The sequence below is a fragment of the Ranitomeya imitator genome, chromosome 5, assembly GCF_032444005.1.
Source record: "Ranitomeya imitator isolate aRanImi1 chromosome 5, aRanImi1.pri, whole genome shotgun sequence".
NCBI lineage: Eukaryota > Metazoa > Chordata > Amphibia > Anura > Dendrobatidae > Ranitomeya > Ranitomeya imitator.
The window spans coordinates 377062905-377088668 of record NC_091286.1 but is presented as its reverse complement, the minus strand read 5'-3'; the positions used below and the strand labels follow the sequence as shown (position 1 = coordinate 377088668).

Sequence of the window (25764 nt, the reverse complement as noted above, 5' to 3'; positions counted from 1 at the left end):
TACTATATATAAGGGAGATGACAAACATGTATATACTGAGGTGAAAATGAGAGGTGTGAGGTGAAAATGAAAAGGTGTGAGTGCAAAATGAGAGGAGTGAGGGAAAATAGTGTAGTGATCGGAAAATGACAGATGTGAGGTCGAAAAGACAAGTGTTAGGCGGGAATGAGAGGAGTGAGGGAGAAAATGAGAGGTGTGAGGGAGAAAATGAGAGATGTGAGGGGGAAAATTAAAGATGTGATTGGGAAAATGAGAGGCGTGATGGGAAAATAAGAGAAGTGACGTGCTATAACTAACCACAGATATTTACTATGCCCAGGCAACGCCGGGCTCTTCAGCTAGTATTAGATATTATTCCATAGGTCTGGTGTGTGTTTTTTAGGTTTATATAACACAGTGATGACACACTGATGGTAAACACTGATAACATACTGATGGAAAACACTGATGACACACTGATGACACACTGATGGAAAACACTGATAACACACTGATGATACACTGAAGACACACTAATGGTAAAAAAGGACACACTGATGACATACTGAGGGAAAACACAGATAACACAGTGATGACACACTAATGGTAAACACTGATGACATACTGATGGAAAACACTGATGACACACTGATGATACACTGATGACACACTGATGGTAAAAATGGACACACTGATGACACACTGAGGGAAACACTGATAACACACTGATGACACACTGATGGAAAACACTGATGACATACTGATGAAAAACACTGATGACACACTGATGGTAGAAACAAACACACTGATGACACACTGATGGAAAACACTGATGACACACTGATGATAAAAACGGACACACTGATGACACACTGATGGAAAACAATGATGACACACTGATGATACACTGATTGTAAAAACGGACACACTGATGACACATGGAGGGAAAACACTGATAACACAGTGATGACACACTGATTGTAAAAACTGATGACATACTGATGGAAAACACTGACGACACACCGATGGTAAAAACGGACACACTGATGACACACTGAGGGAAAACACTGCTAACACACTGATGACACACTGATGACATACTGATGGTAAACACTGATGATACAGGTAGTGGTTTTATATGGACATATGAGGGAGGCCTTAGAAGCCTGCCACCTATGTAATATAGACAACACATTCCTTCTAGAGAGCAGGCCAAGCCCCGGAACATACTCCATATACGCACACTTCATATATTCTGAAATGTATGATAAATGTCAGGAGGTTTTTTAGAAAAACTAAATTAAATCATCGTAACATGTTAAAGAAATTGTCTAGAATAAAAAAAAATACTTTCATCAAAAATATAGCATCACCCCTGGACAGCTGGATCACTGATTATGGAAGAGATTAGATATGGTTTTTGTTTAAATGAAAAACATAAAAATAAGTGATATTTGTGATTGGCTCTCACCAGTCCATAAGAGAAAATACCACATATTGCCCCTATATTGTTGTGTCAGCAGCAGTAATAGTGTAGCTATAGGATATCATCACATTCAGGGCCTTATATGGCCTCTTGTATAAATATTAATGTGTCATGACTTATGGAATAGCATAGTAGTGGAATTGACAGATTCATTAAAGCGTATAGCAAGTGACAATTATTTCAGAGCAGATATTTCAGTTTTAGCACAACAATTGCTTTGCTCGTAACGTAATAAATGCTCCAAATGAGAATGCGGCAGCAGAACAGAAACATCTTGGGAGAAATCTGTAGCCTATGACATCTAAATTAGAGGATCATTGTTCCAGAGTGGCTAGCTGAGCTCAGTCAGAATCCGCAGATCAGCAGAAACTAAAGACAATTTTTATCATTTCACACGCCCCATGTGTTAGGAAAGTGCTGAAGCAGGGAAGCGGTCACACGTAAGGCAGTATACTCTTACAATCCTACAAATAGACTTAAACATCATTGCCATTAGAGTATTTTCCAGCCATTTACAGGAAATCTTAGAGCTGAGTAACAGAAACCGACTAACACAACACTAATCTAGAAGGGAGCTCCATTATTACTGGGATTAAAAAATTAAGCATATGGATTTAATGATCACAGTCATGGCCGCCTAAGGCTGCTTTCACACATCAGGTTTTTTGTTTCAGGCTAAATCCGGCTCTCGGGAGAAAAACCGGAATCGGAAAATGTAAACACCAGATCCGGCTTTTCCCCCATTGAATTGTATTGTCGCCGGATTGCGCCGGATGGCCCAGCGTTCCTTCCAGTTTGATGCCGGATCCGGCGGCGGCTCGATTCCGGCGTCTGAAAAAAGTCTACTGTAACGTTTTTTGTCTGAGGCAAAAAATCCTGAAGGGCCAGATCCGGTCTTTTTGGCTTTTTGCTACAATGCATGTCTATGGACGCCGGATTGCGCCGGATCTGGAAAAAGGCAGATCCGGCGGCCTGATCCAGCTTTTTACACTGAGCATGCTCAGAAACTATGTGCCTGCCCCCAGGACTAAATATAAAGCAATGCCATTGAGGCCTTCACTCATTTCCAGCCATTCTGCCAGCCAGAGAGACCTCACCCTGCCAAGACAGAAGGACAAAGGAGCCAGAGAGCGAAGCCAGCTATAGCCTGCCACAGAGCCCAGCCAGCCAAGCCTGGAGCGGAGCCTACCACAGAGCCCAGCCAGCCAAGCCTGGAGCGGAGCCTGCCACAGAGGCCAGCCAGCTATAACCTGCCACGAGGCCAGCCAGCTATAACCTGCCACAGAGCCCAGCCAGCTCTCCTGCCACAGAGCCCAGCCAGCTCTCCTGCCACAGAGGTCATCCAGCTCTCCTGCCAGAGGCCAGCCAGCTATAACCTGCCACAGAGGCCAGCCAGCTATAACCTGCCACAGAGCCCAGCCAGCTCTCCTGCCACAGTGGCCAGCCAGCTATAACCTGCCACAGAGCCCAGCCAGCTCTCCTGCCACAGAGGCCAGACAGCTATAACATTCCACAGAGCCCAGCCAGCTCTCCTGCCACAGAGGCCAGCCATAACCTGCCACAGAGCCCAGCCAGCTCTTTTGCCACAGAGGCCAGCCAGCTATAACCTGCCACAGAGCCCAGCCAGCTCTCCTGCCACAGAGGCCAGACAGCTATAACCTGCCACAGAAACCAGCCAGCTATAACCTGCCATAGAGCCCAGCCAGCTCTCCTGCTACAGAGGCCAGCCAGCTATAACCTGCCACAGAGCCCAGCCAGCTCTCCTGCCACAGAGGCCAGACAGCTATAACCTGCCACAGAGGTCAGCCAGCTATAACCTGCCACAGAGCCCAGCCAGCTCTCCTGCCACAGAGGCCAACCAGCTATAACCTGCCACAGAGGCCAGCCAGCTATAACCTGCCACAGAGGACAGCCAGCTATAACCTGACAGAGAGCCCAGCCAGCTATAACCTGCCACAGAGCCCAGCCAGCTCTCCTGCCACAGAGGCCAGACAGCTATAACCTTCCACAGAGCCCAGTCAGCTCTCCTGCCACAGAGGCCAGCCATAACCTGCCACAGAGCCCAGCCAGCTCTTTTGCCACAGAGGCCAGCCAGCTATAAGGCTACGTTCAGATTAGCGTTTCCCGACGCTGCGTCGGGAAACGCAGCGGCGACGCACGCGTCATGCGCCCCTATGTTTTACATGGGGGACGCATGCGTTTTTCTTGTTGCGTTTGCCGACACGTGCGTCGTTTTTGACGCTAGCGTCGGACGCAAGAAAATGCAACAAGTTGCATTTTTCTTGCGTCCGATTTCGTCAAAAAAACAACGCACGCGTCGCAAAACGCAGCGTTTTTGCGTGCGTTTGCGCGCGTTTTTGCGTGCGTCGTGCGTTGCGTCGCCGACGCAGCGGCGCGCAACGCTAATCTGAACGTAGCCTAACCTGCCACAGAGCCCAGCCAGCTCTCCTGCCACAGAGGCCAGCCAGCTATAACCTGCCACAGAGCCCAGCCAGCTCTCCTGCCACAAAGCCCAGCCAGCTCTTTTGCCACAGAGGCCAGCCAGCTATAACCTGCCACAGAGCCCAGCCAGCTCTCCTGCCACAGAGGCAAGCCAGCTATAACCTGCCACAGAGGCCAGCCAGCTATAACCTGCTATAGAGCCCAGCCAGCTCTCCTGCCACAGAGCCCAGCCAGCTCTCCTGCCACAGAGGCCAGACAGCTATAACCTGCCACAGAGGTCAGCCAGCTATAACCTGCCACAGAGGTCAGCCAGCTATAACCTGCCACAGAGCCCAGCCAGCTCTCCTGCCACAGAGCCCAGCCAGCTCTCCTGCCACAGAGCCCAGCCAGCTCTCCTGCCACAGAGCCCAGCCAGCTCTCCTGCCACAGAGCCCAGCCAGCTATAACCTGCCACAGAGGCCAGCCAGCTATAACCTGCCACAGAGCCCAGCCAGCTATAACCTGCCACAGAGCCCAGCCAGCTATAACCTGCCACAGAGCCCAGCCAGCTCTCCTGCCACAGAGGCCAGCCATAACCTGCCACAGAGCCCAGCCAGCTCTACTGCCACAGATCCCAGCCATACCAGAGCAGCCATGTCTTCTTCTGGGAACCCTCTCTCTCGTCGGCAGCGCACAGTGGTAAATATGTTTTGCTCTCTTGCTCTCTCTCTCCCTCGCTATCTTTTGTGTATGTATGTGTGTATGTATGTGTGTATGTATGTGTATGTGTGTGTGTATATGTATGTGTATATATTAATGTATTTTGCCATGTTTCCTCTTTGTAGGAAGCTGATGCAGGTTTTAATTTCATAAATAAAAGTATGCTCGAGATGCATACACTTCTGGTAACGATGCGTTCAAAAGCAAGACAGTCACCGAACAACACTTTTTTCCAGTCGGTACTTGAGCAAATGGAGACACTATATACTTCTCAGCAGATGCAAGTAATGCAATCCTGCCAGTCAACTCTAGCGCTCATTGCCTCATAAGCCGATGCTCTTGCCACCAATGCTGCAACTGCCCCCCTTCTGTTATGGCTGGCAATCAGGCAACACAGCGTGCAGTAATCAGCGCACATACAGAGATCTGGCAATAACCAAAAACAATAGGACGAGCTCTGAGACGTGGAATCTCTGTAGACTGCAGTACCTGATCTATCCTCACACAACTATAAGCAGCAGTGGATTGCGCCTATCACTACCTATGCAACTCGGCACTGCCTGAGGAGCTGACTAGCCTGAAGATAGAAATACAAGCCTGACTTACCTCAGAGAAATACCCCAAAGGAATAGGCAGCCCCCCACATATAATGACTGTTAGCAAGATGAAAAGACAAACGTAGGAATGAAATAGATTCAGCAAAGTGAGGCCCGATATTCTAGACAGAGCGAGGATAGCAAAGAGAACTATGCAGTCTACAAAAAACCCTAAAACGAAAACCACGCAAAGGGGCAAAAAGACCCACCGTGCCGAACTAACAGCACGGCGGTGCACCCCTTTGCTTCTCAGAGCTTCCAGCAAAAGTTAATAGCAAGCTGGACAGAAAAAACAGAAAACAAACTAGAAGCACTTATCTAGCAGAGCAGCAGGCCCAAGGAAAGATGCAGTAGCTCAGATCCAACACTGGAACATTGACAAGGAGCAAGGAAGACAGACTCAGGTGGAGCTAAATAGCAAGGCAGCCAACGAGCTCACCAAAACACCTGAGGGAGGAAGCCCAGAGACTGCAATACCACTTGTGACCACAGAAGTGAACTCAGCCACAGAATTCACAACACCCTTCCTCCACTGTCCATCACTACAGCCACTACCATCCTCCTGACCTGTACCACCAACCTGCCTGTGCCCCCTACAACCAACCCCACCATCAACCACATCGTGCCCATACCCCGTCCCACCAGCCACAACACTCACAGCGTCCCGGTGCCCCTTACTACCAGCCACACTACCAGCATCTTGTCCATGCCCCTTCCCACCCATATGATGATCCTGACCCATACCACTTCCCATCTACTTCATCTGAGCCTCCTCTCCCTGCCCACTACCAACAGCCTCTTTCACCTCCTTCCCAACCCTCTTCTCCACCCATCACTGCTTCTGCCTTCCAAACCTCCCAAAACATCAGCTACACCCCTCCATCCTACCAAATTCCTAACCCCAATCCAACTTTCCTGTCCACCCGCTCAATTGCCTTCTCCACTCCTTCACCACTACCTATTGATCCTTCCCCACCACCAACACATTCCTCTCTCCACACTCCCACTGTCGAAGTGTCTTCCCTATCTGACAGCCCCTCCAGCACAATCTCCACCCCGACTTATTCCAATCTCTAGTTCTCTAGTTTGTTTTGTATGCTGCAAAATTTATTTATTTTGTGTGTTTCAAAATAAAAGTTTGGTTTTGATATTTAAATTTTTTTTTAATAAAACTTTGTTGTTTACAGCTATCTTGCATTTATTCTTTATAAGGTATAGATTAACACTTTGGTTAATCAAGGTTTATTGGTCAGAGGTAAAATACTTTGGGTACAACCCAAACAGATGCACAACTTGGGTAAAAGGTAAAACCAAAAAGGTACACAACTTGGGTAAAAGGTAAAACCAAACAGGTACACAACTTGGGTAAAAGGTAAAACCAAACAGGTACACAACTTGGGTAAAAGGTAAATCCAAACAGGTACACAACTTGGGTAAATGGTAAAACCAAACAGGTACACAACTTGGGTTTAAAGGTAAAATACATAACCAAAGAGGTACACAACTTTGGTAAAATGTAAAATCAAACAGGTATACAACTTGGGTTAAAGGTTAAATACTTTGTGTGCTACCCAAACAGGTACGCAACATGGGTAAAAGGTAAAAAAGTTGTTACTAGGTTCAAGACAAATAGTTTAAACTCTCTCATCCTGCCACTGTATTTTTCCTTCGGGTGAAATAAAATATTCTGCAAAGTGATCACGAATTCTGGAAACAGTGGCAGAACTTCTATACGTTATGTTGCTATAATCAGCCAAGGTGGTTTGTTCAGAGTGGTCCTCAATGGAAAGCTGTTCCTTGGATATAACATAATTGTGAAGGACAACACACGCTTTCACTACTACCTCATCCACAGTGTCTGTCTTCAAGTTAACAGATGTCAGTAGAACTCTCCATTTGGCGGTTAAGATCCCAAACGCACACTCCATCATTCTCCGTGCATGTGTGAGTCGATAATTGAAAATTCTTCTAGTTTGGGTTAAACCACGGCTGGAGTAGGGTTTCAAAAGATGTCCTGAAAGCTGAAAGGCTTCATCCCCAACACAAACAAAAGGCATTGGTGGCTCAGAGGTTTGAGGCAGTGGTTTTGGGGGGGGATTGAAAGGTTTGGCCATACAAATGCCGCCCCATAGAAGACAGTTTGAAAACTTGAGAATCATTAGAGCGGCCATACGCCCCAATATCCACCGCAACAAATTTGTAATACACATCGGCGATGGCCATCAGCATGATGGACAAGTACTTTTTATAGTTGAAATACTCGGATCCAGAACTGTTGTGAATTCTGCTCTTGGGTTCCCTCCAGTGGTTGTAGGTGGGAATGCAGTTGTGTCTGAGTTGCAGTCCTGGCCAGGTGTATCTGCTGATTACAATTCTGACTGGGATATTTAGGTGTGCAGGATTCATTAGCCCTTGCCAGTTGTCAATGTTCCTTGTGTAGTGTTGGATCACTTTCTGCCTTCTCCTGCTAGCTGCCAAATTCAGTGTTTGGTTTTTGTGTCTGTGGCACACTGCTGTGTGCTTGTTTTTGTTTGTATTCCTGCTCTGATTGTAGGATTCGCTGGAGTTGCAGATATACGCTCCTACATCTTTAGTTAGATGTAGGAAGTTTTTGTATATTCTGCTGTGGATATTTTTGAAGGGTTTTAATACTGACCGCACAGAACTCTGTCCTATCCTGTCCTATTTAGCTAGAGTGGCCTCCTGTGCTAAATCCTGTTTTTCTGCCTGCGTATGTTTTTTCCTCTCCGACTCACCGCCAATATTTGTGGGGGGCTGTCTATCCTTTGGGGATCTGCTCTGAGGCAAGATAGTATTCCTATTTCCATCTTTAGGGGTATTTAGTCCTCCGGCTGTGACGAGGTGTCTAGGATTGTTAGGTACACTCCACGGCTACTTCTAGTTGCGGTGTTAAGTTCAGGATTGCGGTCAGTATAGTGACCACCTTCTCCAGTGAAAGTTCTCATGCTGCTCCAAGGTCACCGGATCATAACAGTACAACTGGCCCACAATGAGTTAAATGCATCTCAGAAGAAGGGAAGAAAGGTCTTGAGCTATTTTTTTTTCTCCAGTCTGTTTTGTGTTCTCTTCCCTCTTAATATCTGGGTGGCTGAGGAGCCTGGTGCAAGCATGAATGTTCAGGAATTAGCTTCTCGTGTAGACCAGCTGGCTGCTAGGGTGCAGGGTATTTCTGATTATATTGTTCAGACTCCTGCTTTAGAACCGAAGATTCCTACTCCTGATTTGTTTTCTGGTGACAGGTCCAAATTTTTGAGTTTTAAAAACAACTGTAAACTGTTTTTTGCTCTGAGACCTCGATCCTCTGGTGATTCCATTCAGCAGGTAAAAATCATAATCTCCCTGCTGCGTGGCGACCTGCACGATTGGGCGTTTTCCCTGGAATCTGGGAATCCGGCTTTGCTTAATATTGAATCCTTTTTTCAGGCTTTGGGATTATTATATGATGAACCTAATTCTGTGGATCAAGCTGAGAAGACCTTGTTGGCCCCATCTCAGGGTCAAGAGGCGGCAGAATTGTATTGTCAGAAATTCAGAAAATGGTCTGTGTTGACTAAATGGAATAATGATGCTTTGGCGGCAATTTTCAGAAGGGGGCTTTCTGAATCCTGTAAAGATGTTATGGTGGGGTTTCCCACGCCTTCCGGTCTGAGTGATTCTATGTCTCTGGCCATTCAGATTGACCGGCGCTTGCGGAAGCGCAGAACTGTGCGCGCTGTGGCGTTATCCTCAGAGCAAATTCCTGAGCCTATGCAGTGTGATAGAATTCTGTCTAGAACGGAACAACAAGGTTTCAGACGTCAAAATAGGTTGTGTTATTATTGTGGGGACACTTCTCATGTCATTTCTGTCTGCCCTAAGCGGACAAAGAGGATCGCCAGTTCAATTACCATCAGTACTGTACAACCTAAATTTTTGTTATCAGTGTCCTTGATCTGCTCATTGTCATCATTTTCTATCATGGCGTTTGTGGATTCAGGTGCCGCCTTGAACTTAATGGACTTTGAGTATGCCAAGCGTTGTGGTTTTCCCTTGCAGCCTTTGCAGAACCTTATTCCTTTAAGTGGCATTGATGCTACACCTTTGGCTAAAAATAAGCCCCAGTTTTGGACACAGGTGACCATGCTCATGGCGCCAGCCCATCAGGAAGATTGTCGATTTCTGGTGTTGCACAACTTGCATGATGCTATTGTGCTGGGTTTTCCGTGGTTGCAGGTACATAATCCTGTGTTGGATTGGAAGTCCATGTTTGTGACTAGTTGGGGTTGTCAGGGGGTTCATAATGATGTTCCTTTGATGTTAATCTCTTCTTCCTCTTCTGAAATTCCAGAGTTTTTGTCTGATTTTCAGGATGTATTCGATGAGCCCAAGTCCAGTTTCCTTCCACCGCACAGGGACTGCGATTGTGCTATTGACTTGATTCCAGGCTGTAAGTTTCCTAAGGGTCTACTTTTCAACCTGTCTGTGCCTGAACATACCGCCATGCGGAGCTATATTAAGGAGTCTTTGGAGGAAGGGCATATTCGACCATCTTCTTCACCGTTGGGAGCAGGGTTCTTTTTTGTTGCTAAAAAAGATGGTTCCTTGAGACCCTGTATAGATTATCGCCTCTTGAATAAGATCACGGTCAAGTTTCAATACCCTTTACCTTTGCTTTCCGATTTGTTTGCTAGGATTAAAGGGAGCTAGTTGGTTTACGAAGATTGACCTTCGAGGGGCATATAATCTTGTTCGTATTAAGCAGGGTGATGAATGGAAAACTGCGTTTAACACGCCCGAAGGCCATTTTGAATACCTTGTGATGCCATTCGGACTCTCTAATGCTCTATCTGTTTTTCAGTCCTTCATGCATGATATCTTCCGGACTTATCTTGATAAATTCTTGATTGTATATTTGGACAATATTTTGATTTTTTCCGATGATTGGGAGTCTCATGTGAAACAGGTCAGGATGGTATTTCAGATCCTTCGTGACAATGCTTTGTTTGTGAAAGGGTCTAAGTGTCTCTTTGGGGTGCAGAAGGTTTCTTTTTTGTGCTTTATTTTTTCTCCCTCGTCTATAGAGATGGATCCGGTTAAGGTTCAGGCCATTCATGATTGGATTCAGCCCACATCCATGAAGAGCCTTCAGAAATTTTGGGGTTTTGCAAATTTTTATCGCCGTTTCATTGCTAATTTTTCCAGCGTGGTTAAACCCTTGACCGCTTTGACGAAGAAAGGCGCTGATGTGGCTAATTGGTCCTCTGCGGCTGTCTCTGCCTTTCAGGAGCTTAAACGTCGATTTACTTCTGCTCCGGTGTTGCACCAACCGGATGTTTCTCTTCCGTTTCAGGTTGAGGTTGACGCTTCTGAGATTGGGGCAGGGGCCGTTTTGTCTCAGAGGGATACTGTTGGTTCCTTAAAGAAACCGTGTGCCTTCTTTTCCCGTAAGTTTTCGCCTGCTGAACGCAATTATGATGTCAGCAATCGTGAGTTGTTGGCTATGAAGTGGGCGTTTGAGGAGTGGCGACATTGGCTTGAGGGAGCTAAGCACCGTATTGTGGTCTTGACCAATCATAAGAATTAGAATTACCTCGAGTCTACTAAATGGCTGAATCCTAGACAGGCTCGATGGTCCTTGTTTTTTTCCTGTTTTGTTTTGTGGTCTCGTACCTTCCGGGTTCTAAGAATATTAAGGCTGATGCCCTCTCTAGGAGTTTTTTGCCTGATTCTCCTGAGGTCTTAGAGCCGGTCGGTATTTTGAAAGAGGGGGTGGTCCTTTCTGCCATTTCCCCTGATTTACGACGGGTTCTTCAGGAATTTCAGGCTGACAAACCTGACCGCTGTCCTGTGGGGAAACTGTTTGTTCCTGACAGATGGACTAGTAGAGTGATTTCTGAGGTTCACTGTTCCGTGTTGGCTGTTCATCCTGGCATTTTTGGTACCAGAGATTTGGTTAGTAGGTCCTTTTGGTGGCCTTCATTGTCGTGTGATGTGCGTTCTTCTGTGCAGTCCTGTGGGACTTGTGCGTGGGCCAAGCCTTGTTGTTCCCGTGATAGTGGGTTGCTTTTGCCATTGCCAGTCCCTGAGAGGCCCTGGACGCATATTTCGATGGATTTTATTTCTGATCTTCCGGTCTCCCAGAAGATGTCTGTTATCTGGGTTGTTTGTGACCGGTTCTCTAAGATGGTTCATTTGGTGCCTTTGCCTAAATTGCCTTCCTCTTCAGATTTGGTTCCGTTGTTTTTTCAGCATGTGGTTCGTTTGCATGGTATTCCGGAGAATATTGTGTCCCACAGAGGTTCCCAGTTTGTTTCTAGGTTTTGGCGGACCTTTTCTGCTAGGCTAGGCATTGATTTGTCTTTTTCTTCTGCATTTCATCCTCAGACAAATGGCCAGACCGAGCGAACTAATCAGACTTTGGAGACTTATTTGAGATGCTTCGTGTCTGCTGATCAGGATGATTGGGTGGCTTTCTTGCCATTGGCCGAGTTTGCCCTTAATAATCGGGCTAGTTCGGCTACCTTGGTTTCGCCTTTCTTTTGTAATTTTGGTTTTCATCCTTGTTTTTCTTCTGGGCAGGTTGAGCCTTCTGACTGTCCTGGTGTGGATTCTGTGGTTGACAGGTTGCAGCAGATTTGGGCTCATGTGGTGGACAGTTTGGTGTTGTCTCAGCAGGAGGCTCAACGTTTTGCTAACCGTCGTCGGTGTTGGGTCCCGGCTTCGGGTTGGGGATCTGGTCTGGTTGTCTTCCCGTCATGTTCCTATGAAGGTTTCTTCTCCTAAGTTTAAGCCTCGGTTTATTGGTCCTTATAGGATTTCTGAGATTATTAATCCGGTGTCTTTTCGACTGGCGCTTCCGGCCTCTTTTGCGATCCATAATGTCTTCCATAGATCTTTATTGCGGAAATATGTGGAGCCCGTTGTTCCCTCTGTTGATTCTCCAGCCCCTGTGTTGGTTGATGGGGAGTTGGAATATGTTGTTGAGAAGATTTTGGATTCCCGTTTTTCGAGGCGGAAGCTTCAGTACCTTGTCAAATGGAAGGGTTATGGCCAGGAGGATAATTCTTGGGTTTTTGCCCCTGATGTCCACGCCGCTGATTTGGTTTGTGCCTTTCATCTGGCTCATCCTGATCGGCCTGGGGGCTCTGGGGAGGGTTCGGTGACTCCTCCTCAAGGGGGGGGGTACTGTTGTGAATTCTGCTTTTGGGCTCCCTCCGGTGGTTGTAGGTGGTAATGCAGTTGTCCCTGGACTGCAGTCCTGGACAGGTGTATCTGCTGATTGCAATTCTGACTGGGGTATTTAGGTTTGCAGGACTCATTAGTCCTTGCCAGTTGTCAATGTTTCTTGGGAAGTGTTGGACCTGTCTGGCTTCTCCTGCTTAGCTGTCAATTCAGCAAAGATAAGTGTCTGTTTCTTTTTCTATGGCACACAAGCTGTGTGCTTGTTTTTTTATTGTATTCCTGCTCTGAGTGTAGGAGTCTCTGGAGTTGCAGATATACGTTCCACGTCTTTAGTTAGATGGAGGAATTTTTTGTATAATCTGCTGTGGATATTTTTGGAAGGGTTTTAATACTGACCGCACAGTACTCTGTCCTATCATTTCCTATTTTAGCTAGAGTGGCCTCTTGTGCTAAATCCTGTTTTCTGCCTGTGTGTGTCTTTCCTCTCCTACTCACAGCCAATATTTGTGGGGGGCTGCCTATCCTTTGGGGTTCTGCTCTGAGGCAAGGTAGAATTCCTATTTCCATCTATAGGGGTATTTAGTCCTCCGGATGTGACGAGGTGTCTAGGGTTTGTTAGGTACACCCCACGGCTACTTCTAGTTGCGGTGTTAAGATCAGCATTTGCGGTCAGTATAGTTACCATCTACTCCAGTGAAAGTTTTCATGCTGCTCCAAGGTCACCGGATCATAACACGTTGCCTCCCGGTGGCCATTTCCTTGAAGTCCACTGCACAGGAAAGCATGGATGAACTGCTGGGGGGGCTGGCATTTCACAAAATGTCAGCCGAGCCCCCCCACAGCACCGTAGACGCCAGCATCATCGGAGCCCCCCCGCAGCACAGGAGCCCCCCCGCAGCACAGGAACCCCCTACAGCACAGGACACTTGCTCACCCCCTCATCCCAGCCTGCAGCGACACTCCACTCCTGCCTCCTCCAGCAGCGACCCTGGGACCCCGCTTCACCGCAGCCACCACCCCCGGTAATCAATAAGACACATGGATTATAAGAAGCACCACCATTTTATTAAAAAACGTTTTTTCCTATTTGTCTCCTCAAAATTTGGGATGTGTTTCATAATCCGGAGAGTCTTACAAAGCGAAAAATACGGTACATATACTGAGGTAAAAAAACTCACCAAATACTCAAAGTATGCACATTGCCTTAGACCATGTTGACTCATCTAATATGTATGGAAACCTTTATGGGTCTCAGAAAATGGCAATACAAACCAAATGTATATTTTTTTCACAAAGTTCTGATTTTTTTTAAACCACTAAAATAAAAAAAATGTATGTTTGGTATCACCACAGTCATACTGACCTCAAAAATCATGTTGTTTTTTCATTTTAACCCCACAATGTATGGACCGGTATCAGTGGGTTTGGCCCACTTAGTCCAATTTGCCTTTTTTTCTGTTTTTTTGTGTTGTTTCAATACACACAAAGAGAATAAATATGTGTATAACAAAATGTGTTATTGCAATAATTTTCTGGGAGAAATACTTCATTTTCTGGAACAATTGCAGTGTGCTTGATTGAGTGTGTGGGCAGTAGTGTTGAGCATTCCGATACCGCAAGTATCGGGTATCGGCCGATACTTGCGGTATCGGAATTCCGATACCGAGATCCGATACTTTTGTGGTATCGGGTATCGGTATCGGATCCATAGTGAGGTGTAAAATAAAGAATTTAAATAAAAAATATTGATATATTCACCTCTCCGGCGGCCCATGGACATCACGCTTCATACATCAGCCACCATGCCCCCTGGAACCCGCTCCATTGTAGCTACCCCCCCCCCCCACCCCAGTAAGCTACCGTAAAAGCGGACTATAAGACGAACCACCATTTTATTAAAAACATTTTTTTCCTTTTTTCCTTCACAAAATTTGGGTTGCATCTTATGGTCTGGTGCATATTATAATCCGCAAAATATGGTATATTTATTTGTGGAGGTGTAAAATGGGATATTGATGCAAAAATGTTAGACTCTCTTACTGTATCGGAGAAGAAATGGTGTACATTACCTCTATGTTGCCACTAGTGAGGGGGCATTACTGTTGGATTTGAGCACAAAGACAGATATTACTGTTGTATTGAGGCAGAAAGAGAAATTTTACTATTGTATGCAGGCCACAAAAGGGGACATATGCATTAATACTGTATGGAGGCCACAGAGGGGGACAGTTCTACTGTGATGGTGTCAAAAAGGGGGATATCAGTGTAATACATTTTATTTTTGTGGTTACCATGGGGGGAACAAAAGAGAGGTATTGTTACCATGTATGGCACCAAGGCGGTACTAATGCGCTTTTCATCTTCATCTGGTGCAGTGTTGAAGTGAGGGGGAAAAGTGGAGGGATCTGTAGAAGGCTCAGCCATAAAAGTATGTGTATTATTTTCTGCAGAGGCAAGTCCTAACTGGAAGAAGTCATAGTGGTCTGTGCCAGAGGAAGAAGAAAATGGAAATTGAATTACTTCATTTGGAAGCGTCACTGGTAAGCCTTACCTGTACTATATGCACTATACTATCTACAGCGCTCCTGTGTATATTGTCACTGGTGATAATATTAGTGGTAGTACTGTGGTTTTTGATAATGATCAGCATGATGGCATTATTTGGCTAGTATGTGGTGGTAATATGTGGTTTAGTCACGGTGTGGTTGCATTTATCTCTTGTATATGATGTTATTGCTATATTGGTCTTTTATTCAGTAACAGGATGGTGGCTATACTCAGACTATTTGGTGATCATATATCGTCATTATGCTGTGGTATTTATCCATTTTATGAGGTTTATTATTGGTATGTTAGTTTTGGGATAGCTCAGTTATAATATGGTAATATTTAGGAGCATTACTTCAAAAATTATCTTACTGTTGTGCTTTCTATGCAAATTCTATATGTATTTTCTTTAATGAGGGATTGAATGGATATGTCTTTATAGGATCTACAGAGGCTTGTACACCTAACCAGCATTCTGGTGGGAGCCTACAACCAAATTTTGCACCAGGGCCCAAAGAACTCTAGTTATACTACTGTTCAAAGCCCCATTCTTGGCATTCTTGTTTAGGCGCTTGGGACTTTCACAATTAGCAAGTTATAAAAACAGCCCGTACACATGAGAATCAAACTTAGCTTTTAACTGATATTTTTAAAAAATTAGTCCACATTAGTGATGAGCGAATATACTCGTTACTCGAGATTTCCCGAGCACACGCGGGGATCCTCCGAGTAGTTTTTAGTGCTCGGAGTTTTAGTTTTTAGCACCGCAGCTGAATGATTTACATCTGATAGCCAGCATAAGTACATGTAGGGGTTGCCTGGTTGCTAGGAAATCCCCACATGTACTTATGCTGGCTATCAGAAGTAAATCATTCAGCTGCGGCGCTAAAAACTAAAACTCCGAGCTCTAAAAAATACACGGAGGACCCCCGAGCATGCTCGAGAAATCTCGAGTAACGAGTATATTCATTCGTCAATAGTCCAGATCAAAAAAGATCTTTAATTTAAGATATTAATTTCTACCAATGCATAAAAGAAACTCAAACAAAATGATATTACATACACTATATAAGGATGCTTTCACATTGCGCTCTTCTCCATATTCATGGATCCAGTCGGAGCTTGAGACAAACCTCCCCACAAAATGGGATTCGGACTTGTACACCGATAGGGCTCTAGACTATAGTTGTGCTGGCAGAGCGAATGTGCGCTCTTCCATACATCATTTTCAGGCTTATACGGAGGCAAACACCCAGACAAAGTCTACTACTTGATTTATCCTTATTAACATTCATTTTCCCGTTTCCAATACCTCTAGATCATGAAAAAGACAACTTATTTTATATCACTATTCCTATTGATCCATAAAGCTCCATCAGGAGTAAATAGCAGTAGACGCAATGCAGTTAGGTTCCTACTGTTCGTAGAGACACGTGTCATTGGCACCAGATGATGACAGTATAACATAATGATTCTTATAGTATGCTATCACCATCCGATGCAACATAGCTGCAGTGAGAAATTGGGTACCTAGCTAGCCTGATGCTATTTATTTACAAAGCCCCTGAAGAACCTTTATGGACTATCAGCAATGGGAAAACATATAAAATTACACAAAACAAATATAGCAGAACTTAACATGCTTGACAGTTTCTGAATACACTCATGATACTTTATTATATTATTTTCCAGTCTTCTCCACATACAGCATGAAGGATTCCCCAGTGTCCATTCTGAAAATCCTTACTCTTAGCTCACTATCAAAGAATGCAGCATGTATACTGGGCAGACTTCTCTGCAATATGTGGGGAAAACAGGAAAATGACACAATAAAATCCAAAATTAAACACATCCAGCACAGTGAGTGCTGCTATATATAATCTGGAATGTTTTCTTCTAAGGTGTAATATATTCACAATAAGGCATATGATGAAGCACAACACATTTATTTTTATGATGGATGAGAGCCTGTAATATACAATTTAAGGGTTTTGGATAATTTTCTAATAAATATTTCCTACTTTTTTTCTGGCACAAAATGAATAATTTTTACTTAATGGCAGCTTTGGCTGAAAAAAAAAATAAAAATAAAAAAGCAGAAAATGAATAAACAAAAAAGCATCTTAACAGCCAAGGTTATATTCATCCATATTCTGTTAAAGTCTGAACGCATGTTAAGCTTTTAATAGGTGAATAATCATAGCTTAGTTGGTATATTCATATGATTTTTTTTAGATGTAAGTCTCTTGTGTACAGATAACAAGGAACACTGTGTCATGGAACTAGATGGGAAAATGTTTTACAGTGTATTACACCTTTAAATCTTTTTTAGCACATTGATCCCACAGAGGTTTCTAAAGGATAAAAAATGAAAATATTTATCAAAGATTTTCTAATCCAATCATACAGCAAGCTGAAAAAAATGCAGTGCTTTTCTTGTTTGCTGGCTGATTCTTCACACATCTGCTCAAGGAAGCATAGCCGGTAGAAATATCAGCCAGTGGATTAATTTGACCCATTCCGAGTCAAGAGTTGTTAGAGGGTGTATGTGAAACTACAGAAGCGGAAAGTAAGATAGTGACAAGTAAACTCATCCAAACCTTCAATGTACAGACAAAAGTTTATTGCGGTATTTTTTTTTTTATTGTGGACTACTACATATGATTATACAAGAACAGAGAAGTATCAAAGATTGTTTTCAATACGATAAGTGCATGTACTGGCATTACAAAAGGTAAGAGTGTAGAGGTGTTACACACTCTGTGCAGAATTATTAGGCAAGTAAGTATTTTGGCCTTTTCATTATTTTTATGCAGATTTTCCAACTACAAGCTGTATAAACTTGAATGCTAATTGGACAAAGTAGATCACGTGACGTGTATTTGTGTAATGAGGTGGAATGTGACCCTTTATCAAAGTGTGAAGGATTATTAGGCAGCTTGTTTTCCTCAGGTAAAATATGCCAAAAAAGAGATTTACTTGATTCTGAAAAGACTGTTAAAGAGGGATTCAGAACTCTGAAAATTGCTAATTTATTGGGGAGAGATCACGGATAATATAACAGTTTTGCTGCAAATAGTCAAAGGGGTTGCAAAAAGATTTGAAAAGAATCAAACGTGAAGTGACCAGGATCCCATTATCCTCCCATTATCCTCCAGAGTTTTCATATTCCCGAACTGCAACCTCCCTGGAGTGTCGAAGTACAAGGTGTTCGGTGCTCAGAGATATGGACAAGGTAAGGAAGGCCACATTTTTGGCAGTTAAAGTGCGTCTTTTTGTTTCTCAACACATTTTTTGAGACCCTGTTGACTATTTGCTACAAAAGTTTTGATGGTTCTGTGATTATATATATGATCATACCCACATATCTTAGTAATTTCAAGAGTCCTGCATCCATCTGTAAGACTTGTTATAATTTATGACTTTTCAGAGTCAGCAAAATCTCTTTTTTGCCCCATTTTACCTAAGGAAAATAAGCTGTCTAGTATTTTTGCATACCTTGATAAAGGGTGTTGTATCCTTAGGCCTCACCCTCCCTCATTACACAAATGCATATCACCTGATCGGCTTCATCCAATAAGAATTCAAGCATAAACAGTTTGGAGTAGGAAAAATGCATACAAATGATGATATAGAAAAATACTGCAATGCACAATAATTCTCAACACAGTGTAGCAGTAATTTTTTCAATGTCTGGCCCATAAAAGGTCTATTAAACTTCAATGGGAATTATGTAAATAGTTAAAGGATTTGTTGTCTTGGCATACAATATTGGATCAGTAGGGGTCCAACACCCAAGAACTGTTATTTGCTCCAGGGTTGGCCAGATGTTATCATAGAATGGAGCTGGGTAGCATGTACTGGTCTCTGCTGAGCATTACAAAGACAAAGAAGGTGTATGGGTAACTGGTATGTATATACCTCTCAGAAGTGATTTAAAACAAACCCTGTAAATTTAAGCTATGCATAGAGATGAGCAGACCACTTTGCGTCTAGAAACAGGAACTGGTCGCATTTAATTACCCGCCAGTATCTTAGGTTCGGTTTTTGATTGGCCAGGCAAGCAAGATGTCATCTATGCCAGGGGTGTCAAACTGCATTCCTCGAGGGCCGCAAACCATGCAGGTTTTCAAGATTTCCTTAGCTTTGCACAAGGTGCTGTAATCATTATGTGTGTAGGTAATTAAATTATCACCTGTGCAGTACAAGGAAATCCTGAAAACATGACCTGTTTGCAGCCCTTGAGGAATGCAGTTTGACACCCCTGATCTATGCGTTGCATGCTTTCATATATAGCATTACACCAGGCCAGCAAATCAAATGCAGCAATCTCAAGAAATTCACATAGTTCCTGTCCACTGCCAGAAAGCTCTGACTTGGACTATTGATCAAGGTTGCTCAAAGCAATCCTTCCATTTCTATTAAATATGTTTAAAACTGTTTTTTGGGGAGGTGGATATTGAGCTCCATTTTAGTAAAGGAAGCAAAAAAAAAATGAATACGGTACATCATTTTTAAAAGATATTTTACAATGTTTCATATATTGAATATAACTTAACTTACCTTTGCCTTATCCCTCATTGACCCTTTCCCAAGGATAGACATTTTTGCACCAGTTTCTTCTTGTAATCTTTTTAAAGAATTTCCTCTCGGACCAAGTAACTTCCCCACGAAATTAAACTGAAAAAAAAAAAGAATAGAAAATAGGTTATTTCAGAGTTTCCTGTAAGAATGTTCTTCTTTTAGTCCGCAGAGTGTTTCCCTCGTCCCCTTGTTACAAGAGCAGCAATTTAGAAATTACATGTCTACCATCTTTTTTGCTGTATTCTCTCAGGCTCTGCCCTCCATTGAACTGAATGCAAAAAAATAAAACACAGTAAGTGTGGATTCCATGATATTCACTCATACCTTTCCACACTTTACTCCCCTTTCTTCTTGAGCATCTTAACTTTCCTACAACATGTGGTTCTCCTCTAAAACTATAACTCCTAGCATTCACTGAGAAAAAGTTACATTTACCCCTGCCGTAGAAATCACAATTTCAGAGTACTGTTCAACAAAAATACATAACAATTAGACTTTAATTTGGCTCAACTTGAATAACAATAATGTAAAGAACAATAAAATACATTATCTCAAAATAGGTTTCTTTTTGACTTATCTAATTTTCTTTGTTTTTATAAAACAATCATAGTTTACCACTGGTGGAGGCAAAAATAACGAAAATAATGTTTGTCTTTTAGGATCAAGACAGCATTTTCAGAAAAAAAATGATGTTGTCTATGACGTTGTAGAGATGAGCAAATATATTCGAGTGGAACTGAATTGTACTCATACTTTACAAAAATCCACATTTCCTAAAATGTCAAATTTCTTTGTCATTGGCTATAAGCTATAATCATCAACATTAACAGAAATAAACACTTGAAATAGATCACTCTGTAATGACTCTGTATAATTCATGACTTTCACTATTTGTATTGAAGAACTGAAATAAATTAACTTTTTGATGATAATCTAATTTTGTGAGAAGCACCTGTATATCCAGGGATTCACTTGGAAGTGTGATTCCTTTTTCCCATGCATGGTCAGAAGTTTTTTTTTACCTTCAAAAAAATGAAATGTAAATTTACAAGTGTTTTTGTTTGCTCAAGTTGTCCTTGTTATATACTGAATTTTCTTCAAACATCGAAAACTTTTAAAGAGCAAGTATGCATAATTACATGTGTGCTGTATAGGTTAATCCCCAACAATCAGGTTAACAACTGATCCTCAATGTCCTGCAGTAGTATTCTACAGAGATACGCTATTTCTGTAATAGTTGTACAATAAACATTCATAGAGTTTTGTGAATGCTTTGCAAGACGCCTTGTTTTTTCTTAATGCGAAAAAAACATAAATTTGTAGAAAAAAAAAATTTGTTGGGTCACCATTTTTCGAGACCTGTAACATTTTCATTTTTCGATCAATGGAGATGTGTGAGGGCTTATGTTTTGCATGGCAAACCATTTTTATTTTTACCATTTTGTATATATAGGCTCCTACTGCATTTTTTGCAATAAGATCAAAAAGAAACACAATTTTTTTTTTCAATTCTTGTCTGTTTACGGTGTTTACCTATCTAGTTAATTAATTGAATATTCTATTAGAATGGACTTTATGGATGTGGTTATACCACATGAATATTTTTTCAATATCTTAATTTTAAATGGGGGACAAAAGGGATGATTCAAATTTTTACATATTTTTAACTTTTTTTTTACTTTCTACTTTTTAGTATATATGTTAATTCCCTTAAAGGACTTGAATTTGCAATCGTCAGACTTCAGTATTGCTGTACATTAGCAAAAATCATGATCTCCTTTGAAGCCAAGCAACAGGCTGGGTTTCAATGGAGATTTGTGATGGCAGGCACAGGGGTCTTCAACAAACCCCCAGCTTCCATAACAGCTAATAAGCCAATAGACACATAGAATGACACGACCCATGCTGGCTCGCTGTTAAATTCTAACTGTAACATAAACATCTACTACACGTAGTGAAGATAAGTTTTAGACCATTACAAAAGAGGATTCCTTACTGTAAGAGCAGAGAGACTATAGAGTGCTCAGCAAAGTTAAAGTTTAAAAATGGTCCAGGGTGCATTTCTTAAAGGGGCTTTCTCAAGTTCTTTCTTCAGGAGAAGACTCATTTCCAGCCTCACAGCTTCCCTGAAAACCGACAGTTCAAATCAGCACTGCTAGTCCTTACTGTTCACTTCCCCATGATGCCAACAGAAACACCTTTGCCTCAGCAAAATGGGAGCAGCACAGGGAGAATGAAAAAGGTTGGATGTAGCAATCCTGCCAGTTTTAGAACAAGGCTTTCATCTGAAAATCAAAGAGTTTGCAAGTGTGCGCTCCTTACCTAGGACTCCAGCCACCTTTCATACACTGGAGTAGCCAACAAGCAGTAGACTAAAAAATAAAAATCCTTCTTTAGAAAAGGATTTTTAGTAAGACGTAAATCACGCAATTTATTATGCTTAGAAACACTTTGCAATTTTTATCATTTAGTAGGATGAGACAACCCTTTCAAGTGCAATAGCAAGTTTTGGGTACTAGATGAACAGGTAATGGGTTTTATTCAGTTATATGTTTGAATTGACAAATTTGTAGTGAAAAAAAGAAAGAAGAGAATTTTTTTTGGGGGGGATTTCAATGTTCATCTGTATCAATATTGCATAACACTTCAAACTAGATGGACTTGTGCTGATTTATGGCCAAGAATTTTTTTTTTACTATAGATAATGTGAGCATCACTACTATCTTTGGCATTAGTGTTAATATAAAACCCCAATGTTCAACAGTTAAATTATTACATATTTTGTATTATATTGTTCTTGAACTTTTCTTAGAAAATGTGTTTTATTATTCTACTGAAAAGAAACAAATTAAAGTAATAAATCAGTAAACTCCCTAACACCTTTCAGATACGTTGACTGTTACTCAGCACAGAAAATGTTCCAAATATAAAATAAAAGCAGAAAATAAAAGTCCTTGCTCGACATATTAAAAGTAAAATATTACAATTTCAAAGGGTTATGTAGTTTATGAAATCAGATAAAAAAACAATGTACAAATGCAAGGTCTGTGGTTCATGGCATGAAATGATCTAATTATATATGGCTTGTGCATTAAGAATAGCAGGTGGCAGCCAAAATAAGAGCCATACTACTGTCTAAAGAGGTTTTAAACAAAAGCAATTCTGGTGAGATGTTAACTGAACATATAAAGGTGAACAAGATAAAAGTAAGACTAAGCAGGGGTGATCTATGCACAGCACGCATACAGTTAATTATTTATACACCTGCCAGCAACAATGGCACGAGAGAATAGATGTTCAAAGCTAAAGGGGGTAACTCTTCTCACAAAGCAGCATTAAAGCAAGATTTAATGACAAAAGAATAATGAAAATATCAGGAAGAAAAGGTCAACGTTAAAAAAAGAAAATCTCTACAACAAAGCCTATGAAAATTAAAAAATAATGTAACGATTCTAATAACTATTATCTATATGATGTTACACTTATTCCTGATATAAAAACAAGATACATAATAATGAGGTCAAGTTTATAACTCTGTCACAAATGGCTCTATATACGGTCCAAGTAAAAAAGTGAAAAAATGCATAAATATCTTGTATTCATTTTAGCAAATTTTTTGTCCCCACATTGCTGCCAGAGATTATGTAAATTGGGGAAGAGTAAGGGAGATGGCCGTATAAAACGGAGCAAGATCGGAATGCAGTGTAAGGACTGGACGAGCGTGAAAACTGCATAAAAATATTTGAAGCTGTCATGCTCGGTGTAGGGAGAGCCACCGGTCAGTCAATGCACCGTAGTCCGATCTCAGTTCAATTTATTCAGCTGTGTGACTGCGTCCTCAGAAAAACAAATCACCAAAGCATGCTTTATTCAGACTTTCAGTCAGACAAGAATTCTGGGAATTGTTATTAATAAAATCTGCAGAATTAATACTGGAGTTCTTATAGTATATGTACAAAATACATAAGAAAATGTACTGAGAAGCTGTTCGACAGTTTGAGTACATTATTACCTAGATTTTGTATTTGTTCATTTGTTCTTTCATTAATTTTTCTCCATTTACTTTAGTTTTTACTATATGCATTTTTTTGTCATTGTAACTATTTCATCCTCATATACAGATCACAAATAACAGTTCTGTAAATGTAATGGCCCATTATGTCAATGTCAGAGAAGACACAAATAGTCAGCTTAGAATTACACTAGATGTGAGAAAGTTATCACAGTGGCTCTTGCCTGCCTTACTTTTGTCCAGTTTTTTGCACCAAAATATTGGTGCATTATTGTATATCTTATTTCACAGCGCCTATCCACCAAACCATGCCACCAGTCCGGTAAGCAAAAAAAAATGTCTAAATGCTTAATAAATGTAATCAATGGCACCTCAAGCAAGAATTATAGTTAATTTTTAATCATAAATCTGCAATTGATGTCTATTTTCTATTTGTCAAACACATCTGTAAATCTAATCCACATGCTATCATTAATGAGGTTACAGGGCCCCTAGCAACTGTCCAAATGCAGAAGCCACATAAGTTGGAGTTTCAGAAATGCCAACAGCAGATCTTAATGATTTACTTGCCCAAGTGCATTCAGTGTGGCAGAACATTCCTCAGACAACAATTAATAACCTAACTGATAATGTTCCAAGATGTGTGTGTGTTTGATTGTGAAGGTCAGATACTGAATTATTGGTGACTTTTTCATCATTTGCATATAATTGTCATGTCTACTGATCCTGTCATTTCCATAATTCCTTGACTTTTCCTTTCTCGTTTTGGAATTTCAATGTTGAGGAGTATACTTCTATTCCATTTAGGCTTTAGTACTATCTTTGTACAAAAATAAAACAAAAAACCTTGTGTGCACAGGGCTATACATCTGCGGATCCTAAGAAACATTTTGTGCATATTAACTCTTAAAATGTAAATTCTGACGATACAAGTGAATGGGGCTGAGATGCAATACTATGTAAAGCCCGTGAACAGGAGTGCCACTGTTTCTTTTAAACCAGACCACTTTTTAATATCATAAAAATCATCTTTGTCCTCAAGAATGGAAGGGATTTTAATTATATTTTTTACTGCTCGTTACTCGTCACGTACTGGTAACTGCCTATCAAGGATGGTCGGTCTTGTAGACAAGGAGCGTGGACTTCAAAGATCTTTGCTATCGAACCTTCATGCAAATTCTGTGCTGAAGAAGCAAAGGGGTGCCTTTGCTAGCAGTGACAGCGTCTCCTCCATGTCACTGGTCTAAACTGCCAAATATCAGGATCACACCACCACTTGTAAGCAGGAGGACAGGAGGAGGCTGGGGAGTGGTATGCTCCTGAATAACCAAGAGGAGAACAACCTTCTAAAATTGATGCTTAACAATAGTATAGTAAATCTTACAAAATCCCTATTATATGTAGTCCATGTAATAAAAAATGGCTTCAGATTGCTAGACCAGGGGATACTTTTGCAAAGCAGCATTACAGTCTTAAAGGAGACCCCCAGTGGAGGACCCTCCCACCTTTGTTGTCTATGTACTCCAATAGAGCATATGGTCAGGGTCTGATTTCACGAGTCAAACCCTTCAAGACAAAAAGTAATATAGTAACCTTTCTGGAACATTGAATGTTTATGCAGTTAAGGAACACAGTTCAATGTCCGCTGATTTTTTCTATTTCACTTTTATACTATTGTTAATGCTCACATAATAAGAAAACATAATTGCATCATGATTTCCGATGGATAAGAAAACATACACATTTATCCAGTAACAAGCTCTGAACTATTTTCAAAGTAATAACAAAGTCTCAGCATTGAGCGTATTTCATATATTTTACAGCTAAATGTTTTGTGTCATATTATGCTATAAGCTATAAAACACATTTCCCTTTGCACCTGTAAAAGGTTTGAAAGTGCTGTGGCTTGAAATGCCAAATGACATACTTTAAAAGCAATCAATATTTTTCCCATTTGCTACTAAGAAAGAAACATGCCAATCTGTCATTTCAAGCTGGTTGATATGTAAGTTGTGTATGTGCTTTTTAAAATGATCTTCATATTTAGACCTACACGGAGCAATATCTTGCATTACACTGTAGGCAGATTGCAGTCCCAAATGACTTGCAAAGTACAGGCAATCAATGTGATAGAGCCCGCTTCTAGAATATTCCGCTTCTCACCAAACACGAAAAGAGCTGTAAATAAAGTCTAGAGTAGCACACAACAGTCATTTCCTGGAATAAATAGCTATACT

At 41.7% G+C, this 25764-nt stretch overlaps 1 protein-coding gene across 4 annotated transcripts in view; it reads right to left on the bottom strand.

Moving 5' to 3' along the window:
* KHDRBS2 (KH RNA binding domain containing, signal transduction associated 2) overlaps positions 1–25764 on the bottom strand; it is a 718314-nt gene that overhangs the window by 416668 nt on the left and 275882 nt on the right. For 3 of the 4 annotated variants that reach the window (XR_011312422.1, XM_069726705.1, XM_069726704.1), the window contains exon 3: positions 19495–19611. The exons of the other annotated variant lie outside the window; for it this stretch is intronic. Coding sequence is in view for 2 of the 3 variants with exons in the window: in XM_069726705.1 (XP_069582806.1) it covers positions 19495–19611 (117 nt within the window). In the remaining variant the exon portion in view is untranslated. The remainder of the gene's footprint in view (positions 1–19494; positions 19612–25764) is intronic. 4 annotated transcript variants of the gene reach the window in all.